The sequence below is a fragment of the Gossypium hirsutum genome, chromosome D13, assembly GCF_007990345.1.
Source record: "Gossypium hirsutum isolate 1008001.06 chromosome D13, Gossypium_hirsutum_v2.1, whole genome shotgun sequence".
NCBI lineage: Eukaryota > Viridiplantae > Streptophyta > Magnoliopsida > Malvales > Malvaceae > Gossypium > Gossypium hirsutum.
The window spans coordinates 4,726,536-4,738,920 of NC_053449.1; the positions used below are offsets into that span (position 1 = coordinate 4,726,536).

The 12,385-nt window shown below is 37.8% G+C and overlaps 2 protein-coding genes across 2 annotated transcripts; both read right to left on the reverse strand.

Moving 5' to 3' along the window:
• Positions 1 to 213: 213 nt before the first annotated feature.
• LOC121225661 (polyadenylate-binding protein 8) lies at positions 214 to 5,025 on the reverse strand. The gene is made up of 9 exons (XM_041110064.1): positions 4,351 to 5,025; positions 2,971 to 3,089; positions 2,196 to 2,852; positions 2,034 to 2,111; positions 1,871 to 1,960; positions 1,632 to 1,766; positions 1,313 to 1,486; positions 1,017 to 1,220; positions 214 to 651 (listed from the first exon to the last, which is right to left on the reverse strand). The coding sequence occupies exons 1-9, from the start codon at positions 4,589 to 4,591 to the stop codon at positions 403 to 405; spliced, it is 1,947 nt and encodes a 648-aa protein (XP_040965998.1). The 5' UTR covers positions 4,592 to 5,025; the 3' UTR covers positions 214 to 402.
• Positions 5,026 to 10,142: 5,117 nt separating this feature from the next.
• On the reverse strand, positions 10,143 to 12,147 carry LOC107892619 (protein MAINTENANCE OF MERISTEMS-like). The gene is made up of 4 exons (XM_041109792.1): positions 12,094 to 12,147; positions 11,296 to 11,987; positions 11,100 to 11,181; positions 10,143 to 10,991 (listed from the first exon to the last, which is right to left on the reverse strand). The coding sequence occupies exons 1-4, from the start codon at positions 12,145 to 12,147 to the stop codon at positions 10,143 to 10,145; spliced, it is 1,677 nt and encodes a 558-aa protein (XP_040965726.1).
• Positions 12,148 to 12,385: the final 238 nt, after the last annotated feature.

Consider the following 12,385-nt stretch of genomic DNA (forward strand, 5'->3'; position numbering starts at 1 on the left):
CAAAAATGCAATACAACCTTTCTAATCACAGCTCCTTTCCATTAAAAAAAAAACCAAAACCAAAACAAAATACAGCTCTCTAGGGGATAGAATCTGCTTCCTAAAGCAATGAAAAACATAGTAAATCTCCGTAAGCTAAATGCATCTGCAAGATTATTCACTCAAAAGAGAAACAATCAATTCAATCCCAAAGATATCGTGTGATGCATGAAATGCATAACTCAATCACATAGCAATTAATTATAAAGCATGAAAGTCTTGTGTCAGACGGTATTGAAGTTCCAAAACACTCTGTAGAAGTATAGAGTCATAACCAGCTTCAAACGAAGCAACTGATTCAATCTAAACAAAGGCCACGCTACGATGGTGTTCAAGGAGAAAACTCTAGCAGGCAGTTAAAACTCAGGAGACAAGGTTGTCACTTAATGACAATGAAGCCAGTTGATCAGCGGCAGCACCACCAGTTTGCTGCTGCTGAGCCACAGTTCTAAGAACCTCCATTGCTTCAGCAACCTTTGCTTTTAGAGCTTCTGGTGACTCGAGCAAATGCAAAACCTCGGTCTGATCCATCTCCAGAAGCATCCCTGTAACTTTAGCTGCTGCATCAGGCTCCAGCTGTTCAACTAGGGGATAAAGATTCTCTCCCAGCATCTACACATATTCATCCAAAGCAAAAATTTCAGTTAACCAAAATAGTTCAAGCATTTTCAGAAACTTGTAGTGAATCTTTTTAGGAAAGGACTCATTACAAGGACATCATAGCAATATTTTCTTATGTATCATCAATGCATATAGGAAGGAAATTACATAGAAGTTCACATCTCAATACGGAACTCCATATTTTCTAATTATGGGGTACCTAATTAGGGTATACTCTTCAACAAAATTTTTGTAATTAACGCCTAAAAATTGACTAGAAGGCATTGTATGTGCGACAAGTATAATCTAAAATTGGGACAGCACAAGTATGCACAGAAAAGAGTAGACAATAATAAATAAAGCAAAGCGGTGCATACCGTTCTCTGCTGATCTGGTGTAGCATTTGCTAGGGCTGAGGCCAAGGCTCCTATCGGAATTGGCTGAGAAATTGACGCATCACGCATTGGCATGCCACCCATATCATATGGAACAGAAAGCATGCCTCCAGCAATGTTAGGCATTGAAACATCAGGTAGACCACGCCCTGGTGGATAGCGATAGACCCGCCCTCGCGGTAGCATCTGACATTTAAATGAACCATCAGATGAACAACTTACAAGATATGAACAAATATATTGAAGATACTACAAAATGGAAGAACTGATGAAACAACCTGCTGCTGCATTAATGGAACTGGTTGCTGACTTTGCTGACCAGCCCCAGCCCTTCTGCCACCGGGACGCTGACCCTGTTGGCCTTGTTGAACCATTGGTACAAAGAAATTTGGCATGGGAGCTCCACCAGGCCTCATACCAGGGATGAGCTGCTGTTGATACCCAAATCCAGGCTGACAAAAGAAAAAATCATAAACAAAACCAGAAATTTCTAAAGAAGATTTTTACAAATATTATTTCATTGATTAATCCGGTAGGTTAAAATATACATCCTATGACTAACAGCTCCAAGCAATAAAATTCAAAACAAATAACTACCTGCGGAAACATTGCCGTAGGTGCTTGACCATAAAATATTTGCTGCCCAAGACCTGGACCACCAGGTGGGTACATTGGCATACGAGGAGCGACTGAAGGTGACATTGTAACTGGTCGCATTTGAGAAAATTGAGCCTGTAAAAGACGCAGCGCATGTTTTAGCATGACAAAGAAATTTAAAACCGTTCTTTTGCTCAATTACAGTTTGGTCAAGGCTCAAAGCAAATATCAACACATACCTGTAACCTGGCTCTCCTATCTTCCTTCCTTTGAGCTGGTGCAACATAGAGAGGTTTGCTGACAACCATTTTGCCATTCATCTCTGCAAGCTGTCAAAAAGAACAAAGAAAAACTTATTAGCTGATAATAAGATCACAAGTAGGGGCAGCATTATCAACTTACAGCTCTTGATGCTTCTTCTGGAGTTGAAAATGCAACAAACCCTGATCCTTTACTTATCCCACTTGGATCTCGCATAACCTGTTACGTTAGAATAATAGGGTTCAGCCAACTAATTAACAGAATCGATCTAACATTACTAGTCCATAGAACATGCTAACAAACCTTGTATGACGTTATGGTACCATATTGAGAGAATAGCTCTTTAAGTTTTTCATCACTTATGCTGTCATCCAAATTCTTAACATACAAGTTTGCTCCTTGAAACTTATCTGCTGCCTCTTTCATTGACTGCTCAAATTGAAGTTTCAGATCAAGCTCCCTTTCAGATTTCTTTTGCGCTTTCCCAACATACCACTCCTTATCATCAAATTTCTTTCCATTCAGAGACTCCACAGCGCTAGCAGCATCATCTGCGTTCTCAAAGTTTACAAACCCAAAGCCCTTGGATTTCCCATCCGGTTCTCTCATCACCACAGCACTAGTAATCAGACCAAATTCGCCAAAAATGGTTTTCAAATCGTCATCACTTGTGGATTCTGAGAGATTCTTTACATAGACATTGTTAAATTTAACGTTGCTGATAGCACTGTCTCGTTCCTGCTTGCGAACAAAGGGGCCCACATAGACTTGCTTATCATTCATTAGCATGCCATTCAGCTGCTCTATCGCTTTTTGGGCAGATTCCTCATTGTCAAATTGAACAAAGCCATAACCTTTTGACTGGCCAGAGGAGTCTGTGGCTACCTTGCAAGAGAGAATGTTCCCAAATGCAGAAAACGTATCATGCAAGGCTTTGTGGTCAATTCCCTTGTCTAAATTCTGCCAGATCCAACAAGCATGGCAAACAAACATAAAATAAACCATATAAGATTTCTGAAGCACAGACTTATAAAACAAATCTGCATATATAACTGCATGATTGTCAAATTTTCATTACCTTGATAAAAATATTCCCAGCACCACTTTTACGAAGACTAGGGTCTCGATTAGAATACATAATCCTGATAGGCTTTCCATTCAGAAGAGTGAAGTTCAGAAGGTCCAATGCCCTTGCAGCTGTGCGTAAACAGCAGAAGATGACATTCAGAATGAAGTGCAAACATTTTTTTCCTATCTAGGGATCAACGCAGTCAAAATATTAATACTGTTCTTTTCAAATAATGTGTATTAATATGAAAAATTGCAACTTGAGTTGGTCTCTACCTAGCTGATAGAGACCAACTAGATTGACAATTTACACGGAAGCCTGAGAAGATAATGTATAAGCATTTCTAAGCAAGGATATATTATGTATTGCTCTTTTTCCATTAGGCTAGTATCCCGGATTCTGCTGTTTTATCTTCATAAACTTTCTCCTTTTCTCTCAATATCACAAATACTTTTAACATTACATTTCTTACTTTCTTATCATTCTCTCCACCCATTTCAGAGTACCCAAAAAGGCTTGATATGTATTACTGCATGACGTTAGGGTTCTTTTTGGCTAGAAAATAAGTTAATATTAATAAATAAAGAGGCAGATATACTTCCTTATCGATTACAACCTCAAAATAGGCTTCATATCCTAGCATGGAACAAAGTCATAAACAAGCAAATAAGTTGTAATCTCCATAACACAAAAGGGCACCATATCTTAACAAGGAAGATTAACATTAACAGGCACATAATCTGCATTCAGGAATGATAAAACCCAAATATGTATTATACCCTCAACGGACTATAGTTCAGATGGCTGATGAATAAGGCTCACTTGGTATAAAACAAGGCTACATCACACAAATTTCCTGGCTGCTTGATACATGGGAATTCAAGACAAGGTCAGACCAAATGCGTTTGCTATATTCTTTTTAACAAAATCGAGAGTTATCATATTAAGAAGAAGATCATCAATCAAAATGCATGTGAAGAACAACCTTTAGAGAACACACTCAAAACCTACATCTTCATTTCCTGCCTAAATCAACTTGACAATACAGATGTAGCACTAGAAACAGTTTACTGTAAGATAGATATCATAATACAGCAAAAGACAAATTAAGTATAAAAATCTATTCAAAATCCTTAATATGCAGGGCACCTTAACACCATAACTATTCTACTCTCTGTACCAACATCATACATTTGATACTAAGTAAATGAAAAAGCCAGGCTAAAACTTTAATCTGTAATCATCTTTTTAGAAGAATCTTATATTTACATCACCATTCAAATGCTAATCAAAGCAAGAATCCATTATTTAAAAAATGCAAATAAACCATTAGCAACAGAAAGAAGAAAAAGAAAAAAAAAACTAAAACTGAGAAATCTGAAATGTTACCATCTTGTGGATTTCCATAATTGACATAACCATAACCAAGAGACCTCCGGGTTGACAAGTCCTTGCAAACCCGAACCGTAAGCACTGGACCCACGTGGGCAAAGTAATCATAAAGCTGAGCTTCCGTCACACTTGAATCCAGATCCCCAACATAAAGCGACGTCGGTACAAACTGGTTATTCCCTCCTCCAGCTCCATTGTTAACACTCCCATTTTGCCCCTGGACTTGAATCTGCGCCATCTCTCTAAACAGAACAGCTAAAACCCACAAAAAAAAACCTTTTTTTACAGATTTCTTTTTTTTCTCTGTTTTTTTTTTGTTTTCTTTTTCTTCCCTCTCCTCTTGTTATTAATCAATAAAACCTAGAGAAGATAATAAATGAAACAAACTAAAATCCCAAGTGCGTTCGATAAACCTTACTAAAGTAGCAAACTTTCTTGTCTTTTGTGAATATTTCTCTCTTTTTTTTTGGCTTTTTTTTTAATGGAGGAGAGGGAAGGGTGGAGGAAGAAATGGGTATTTACCGCCGGCTTAGAGAATACGGCGGCGCCTGAGATAAATAAAAAAGGATAGATTTTTGAAGGAGAAGGAGAAGTAGCAGCTACCACAATACACAACTGAAACAAAGGGTTATAATATAAGTTGGAAGGTTTCTTTATTTTTCTCTAAAATAAACCCTAAGATGGATCATAGGAGGAGGAGGAAATCTCCGCCGTCGGATTAGGTTTTGGACTGCTTCTTTGTGGGGCCTCAGCTCGCAGATGACGAGGTTAAAGAAAAGCCTGCTAACGGTAGATTCTTGGTGGAGGTGAATCATGTGCAGTAATAATCTTAATATTTTATTATACCCATGCACACTACTGTTTGCGAAATCTAAAAATGTATTATATAATTTCTCCGGAAATTTTATACAATGTATTATATTATATTAATTTGTGTAAAATACACTTACATCATTTAACTATTAATAAATTTACACTTTGCTTACTTAGGTGCTCATGGGCCAAGTTGGGTTAGCTTCGGTTCGGTTCTAAGTATAATATTAATATATTTTATATTTATCTAAGCTCGACCTAACATGAAATGTGTCTAAAATTTTGTCCAAACCAACCCATATTTGAAAAAACTAACTCAAACTTATTTTAGGTTTGCTATATTATTTTAAAATTTTTAAAAAAATATTTATATTATATTATTTTAATATTTAATAATTTTATTTTTTATTAAATTTTTTATATAGTCATCTTAATATTATTTTAATGTTTACAATTACATTAGAGTAGTATTATATATTTAGTATAGATTTATTTTTTTAATGTGTTATAAATTACATAATTTATAAAGATAACATAATATAAAGTATCATAAACTTAAAAACTAGACGGGTCAGGTCGAGATCGGACCTTGAATGTTCGAGCTCGAGTGTGACCCATATTTTAAATGGGTTTAATTTTTTTGTCAAAATCCTAATTTTTTTACCCAAACCAAGCATTTGATTTGGATGAGTAGCCCGATCCATGAAGGTCTAAACTTGACTTCAAAAAAGTTACAAAATCACTTAAATATTTAAAATTTTTCATTTAAATTATTGGAAAAATATTTTGGGTTTTTTTACCCTCGAATGAATTAACTTAAATTATTTTATTTTAAATTTTTGTAGGGAGTTCTTAATCAAGTACTAGATTATAATTTTTTTTATAAAATTAATAATCTAAAAATAACTATAAAGTTAAAATAGGTGCATTTAATTAATATTTTGCGATTGAATATATAAAAAAAGAAGAAGAAGAAAAACTCATCTCACCTAAAACCCTATTTTTCAAAAACTTGATAAGTCCCGAATGGATCAAAACTCCATTTTTTTCACCTCTAATCAAAACCGATGTTGATCTCAGCAACGCTTGAACCCTAAATTTTAAAATGTGAATACAAAGTGAAAATTGGGATAATTTCTTCCTTAAGTGATCCAAGGGTGGGGTTTTTTACAAAAATAATATAAAAAATAAAAAATTACCAAAATATTATAACTTTTTTTTATTTATCAAAAAATATATAATTTTTTTATTTACCAAAATATATAAAAAACAAAAAAACAAAAAAAAATAGGAAAAAAAAACCTGAACTGATTTGACAACTCCCTAGGTGGAGGGAAGCAGGTTGGCGGCACCAAACAAGGGATCCCTGTTGGCGGCACTAGTGGAGGAATCCCTGTTGGCGGCACCAGTCCTGCCAACCAGATTGGCGGCACTACTCGTGTTATAAACACGAACTCTGTCCAACTGAAATAAGAAAAATCAGAAGAAAAAGAAAAGAAAGAAGAGGTGCTGCGGAAAAAAAAGAGAAAAAGAGAGAAAGAGAAGAGAAAAATAAGGTATTTTTTTAAAAATAATTGATTATGTTATTGTTATTGTTTTGTATAATTTGTATTTTTTTTGTTTTAGTTTAGTTATTAAGATTAAAATCAATAAAACTCAAATTGATAGTTTTAGTTAGGGTTTTATTATCAAAATTTTACAAAAAAATAAAAATTTTATAGTATTATTATTATTATTATTATTAAGATGTTACTTAGTATTATTGTTAGTAAAAAACTAGTATTATTTTTATAGTTAGTTATTAATAATTTTAGTTAGTATTATTTTGTATATAAAATTATTAATATTATTATTGTGTTAGTTATTAGGATTAGTGGTTAAATGGCTTTCATGTACAAAATTGAATATTGAAACATTAATTTTTTTTATTTAATTTATTTATTATCCGTGCGAGATGTTTTACGAGATTTTGTTTATTTTTTGACAGATTAAATATTGAAGATGGATGCTAAGTTTTTTGTATGCGTTTATTTTGACGGAGCCATCTTGACAGCAAGTGTTGGATGTGTATTTGAATGTCAGCAACAAATAGCAATGAGATTTAATAGAAATGTCTCATTTGATAAAATGAAGGCAATGATTAATGCAAAAATTTTAAGACGTTGTGGGAGAAGGATAGTAAAAATTTTCTACAAGTTTCCAGTTTCGACAAATCCAGTCAAATTCGTCGAAATGGAACTTGCAGACGACGAAGACGTTGAGACAATGGTCGATCTCTACTGTGGGAATGGGAGTGACAAGAATGCACCGATTCACTTATTTGTTGAGTTAGTCGGTATGGAGCAAAATGCATCTGATAAAGAAGACAGGGCTGAAGAACCGCGGATGGTGGCTCCAATATCATACGTTGATAGTGAATCAACTATGGGTGGGATCGGTATCGACCTGAATATTACACCCGATGTTGATATGGTTGGTGGTGAAGAAGAATGTGGTTGCGAAGAATAAGGTGGTGGCGATCATTGGGATGAAGAGGTCGATAGTGACGGTGATCCCAATGTGGACGATGTACCTGATGATATCGACGATGAAGACATTAACGCTTCTTCGATCGAGGAGCAGATGCGGCATATTTTGATACACAATAATCCTGGGCCACACATGTCGCTCATAGACCCCGACGCAGCGTATGTAGCTGAGTTCCCAGAGTACCCTAAAATAGTTCATCGTCACGGGCTGGCCGTAACATCTGATGATGAGGAGTTATTCATAGGCCAGAGATTCAACTATAAAGAAGAGTGCGTATATGCCATCAAACGGTACTACATGAATATATCAGTTGATTATAAAGTCACGGTATCTACTCCGACAATATATGTTGGGGAGTGTTGGAAGGCAGCGGAAGGTTACAATTGGCGGGTGCGAGCTGCATTCATTAAAAGTTCTCAGATGTGGGAGATACGAAAATTTGTTGGTCCTCATACATACACATCAACACGTATGACAGAAGATCATGGAAAACTTGATTCCAAAACAATCTGTATGTGTATCATGCCAATGGTGAAGGACATGCCGACTATTAAAGTTTTGGTACTGATTACCGAAATGCAAGCACGATTCCAGTATCGAGTCTCATATCGGAAGGCATGGATTGCTAAACAGATGGCGATGGTGCAACTGTATGGAGATTACGATTCATCGTATAACGAGCTTCAAGGTTGGATAGCTGCTATGCGGGAGTATGTACCGGGGACTGTGATTGAGTTGCAGGGAATACCATATTATGGCCCGGACGGCTAGTTACAGTCAATAAAAAGGATTTTCCATCAGATGTTCTGGACGTTCGATCCATGTGTGCGGGCATTTCCCCATTGCAAGCCACTTGTGCAGGTAGATGGGACCTGGCTGTATGGAAAATATACACAGATCCTAGTTATTGCGGTTGCTCAAGATGGCAACAGAAACGTGCTCCCGATAGCATTTGCTATCATAGATAAAGAGAACATGGAGTCTTGGGAATTTTTCCTCACAAACCTGCGGAGGTATGTTATTAGCAACGATAACATTTGCATCATCTCCGATAGAGGGAATGGTTTAATTGCAACAATCAGGCATTCCGGTGTGCCGTGGAGATCCGTTTACTGCATCCGTCACATTGCGGCTAACTTCCACAAAGATTACAAGAATGCAGACTGGAAAAGACAAGTCGTGGCAATGGGTAAATGATAACCTTATATTTTTAATATAAGTTGTAATATTTCATGTTATCGAGTTACTAGAACTTATTTTTCTTAATACGTATGCAGCGTACGAGTTAGAGCCACATATGTTCCGGTAAAAAATGATCCGACTTGAGAGTGACATGGAAGGGCAGACAAACACATCTTTCCAACAATGGTTGGGCACAATGGAGCCGTGGCAATGGGCTCAAAGTTTTGACGAGGGCTTTCGTTATGGCCAAATGATCACAAACTTAGTCGAGGGGATCAACGCTGTTTGTTAAAAACATGTCATCTTCCAATTGCATCTGTATTTTCTGCTACTTTCTACAGGCTGGCTACTTTGATGCCAAGAATGAGTCAGCAGCAAGTCGACCAGATTGAGGCGGGACACGTGTTTGTCGAACATGTCAGGGATACAATGGTCGCAAACCGTCGGTTGGCGAGGTTAATGAATGTAGAAATATATTCACGACGACTGGAAACATTTCGAGTTACTGAGAGCATCAGTCGTCGACCTGGTATACCAACTAGGTCCTACGGAGTTGATCTCCGGAACCGACGGTGCGATTGCAGAAGGTTCGAAACTCTTCATTATCCCTGTGCGCATGTCATGGCAGCGTGTGCTAAAGTTAACGTCAATGTTGAACAATATGTCGATGATGTGTACACGCTGGAGCGCACATTGCGTGTCTGGGAAAATGAGTTCCCCGTCTTGCCTGACCTATCAACGTGGGATGTGCCTCTGACGACTTTCGAGCTTCTCCCAGACAGAGGGCTGCGGAGGAATTCGAGAGGTCATCCGCAGTCAAGCAGAATCCTTAATGAAATGGACATCAGGGAGAAGTCTGACGGAAAGCGTTGTGGAATATGCAGGTTAAGTGGTCATAGTCGGAATAAATGCCCTAACCGAAACTTTCATGTTGGACAGTCGTCCGGATCGGGTCGTAATTGACCTAATATTGTAAAATTTTTATGTGTAATGATAAAAAATTATACAAATGATTATGATTACATTGTATCCAAATTAAGTTATAAAATAGTATATGGCGTTTGGAATTATTAATATTATATCGAAAATGGAGGCATATAACCTTAAATTAAGCTTTAATATAATGCAACTTTAAAATAATTAAATTGGTAAAAAGAAATTAAACAATAACCACAATAACTAAAACTAGAATAATTAAATTAGAATAATTAAATTGATACAAAAAAGTACAAACGTGTTAATGTACAAACATGTGCCATACAGCCCTAAAATTGATGGTTCGATGGTGTAGTCCTAGGGGTATACCTATTCGGAGGTCGACGGTCACGTTCTGGGTGCCCGCGATGACCGACATTATCATTTGGCGCAGGTGGTGGTGTAGTAAAAATAGGGAGGAAATCATTTTGAGCAGGTCCCTCGTTCGGCAGCGACGAACTTGATGCACCTGAGGGAGTCCCATAATGCTGCGGATATGGGCCGTGCGAGTAGGATCTGAATAGTTCAAAGTCGTATGCATATTCTGGCCCTGAGAAGCTCGGTAAATTGTCAGTACCTGACAAATCCGGATGATAGCTATCTGAACCGACAAATCCAAATTGTTTCGGATCTGGCTGGGGCTCTTGCTCGGGCTCCGATGGTTTCGGAGAATAATATGCCATGGGATCCAGATCATGCTGGGCCACTGTGGCCAATCCCCCATGTCGCTGCATGTGCGGGGGGATTACAACCGACTGGCCTCCGTATAAATATGGCTTCCCGCAACTAAAGTACCATTGCATATACTCTTTTGATGGTTGCGAGTCGGTAGCCATAACCATCTGAGGTCTTCGACGAAATCGATCGTTCCACAGCGCCACAAATTTCCGGTGCTTAATTCCCCAATCTATCATTGATTTTCCTCTTTTACTCTTGTCGTGAACTTCTCCCACCTCACACGGCGGATCCGGGATAGGTTGGATGAAGCCAAACTGCCGTAGCACCCGATCCCCGTGATACCACTCGACCATGTTGAAATTTATAATTGGTGCGTTAGTGCACCGTATATATGAATGCACGTACGCAGACGAGGGTACCACGACGGTAATTTCTGGCGTTCGGTACGGCGTCCATATAAACTGCATGATTAATAACATGGTTATAATTAGCCATAACGTGTGCGTAAGATATAGAAAGTAAGATGTCATGAATATTAGAATAGCATGAATATTAGAATAGCATCTTACTCCATCCCGGGCATACTGTTCAATCATGAGGCTGTATAGTGGGACATTGTACGATTGCCCGATACCCGGACGACCACTCCACCTTCAAAAAACAAATATAGCGTTTAGAGTTGGTTGGTAACATTAGTCAATATATTATGACTACAAATAACGAGAAGTTATATTTTATCACCTGTTCAGTAGTGGATAAACATACGGTTGGTGTCTAACCGATGCCAAAAATGGCATCCGATACAGCGTCCAGGACTGCAGCAGTGAAAGGCATCCACCAATGTCGCGAACTTTCGGATCTGTCGCCCGACAAAGCTCTCGATAGAAGACTGCTAGCACGGCTGAGCCCCAGCTATAGGAGCTAACAGTGGACAAGTCAGCTAACAGGGGCAAGTACATCAAATGTACCTTGTCGTTGCTTGCATCAGGCATGATTTCTCCCCCTATGATATGCATGATGTACGCTCGAGCAGCGCACATCAACTCGCATTCAGTGGCTGTCGCTGATAATTGTCCATACTTGGCTTTCAGCCATGTAAATTGTACGCCCGAAAAATATGACTCACCGTCCCCTGGTGAGTCTCCTAGAAGCTGATAGCAAAGTGCATCCGGATCGGTAAATGCAGATAATCCCGTTACGGGACTCTCGTCAATTGGGAGCCCAAGCTGCAACGCTACATCCTCCAAGGTCACCGTGCACTCCCCGCACAGAAAATGAAAAGTGTGGGTCTCCGGGCGCCACCGCTCCACTAGCGCAGATAATAAATCAAAGCGCAAGACGGTGTACCAGATCTGTGCTACGGACCCAAATCCGGCTGGCTCTAAGTACGGCATCAACCGTGCATCCGGAGTATTCTTCAAAACACTCACACGGCCCCTTGAAACTCGGTACGAGTCCTGATAATGTTAAATTACAGAAAAAATTTTACGATAACATTATTTCTTTGTACGTCTATCCTTTTTAAATAAATAGAACCCGTGATTAATAAATAATAACCCATACCGCGTTATTAACAACATCAGATATGTGGCTTTTGCTGCTAATCAATGAAGCCATTGCGATGCTTGCAAGTTGAAAAAAAAAGTTAGTAACAAACTCTTACTTCGGCCATTTGTTCGTATTTTTTTCTCCGCATTTTATTACTTTAAAAAATATCTTCATTTCTAATTTTATAATTTTACATAATGTTTTAAATTTATTAATTTAGTGTGTTTTTAAAATTAATTTAGTGTAAAAAAATTATTATCCCTGCCATTTACTCGTATTATTTAGTGTATTTAGTGTAAAATTAATT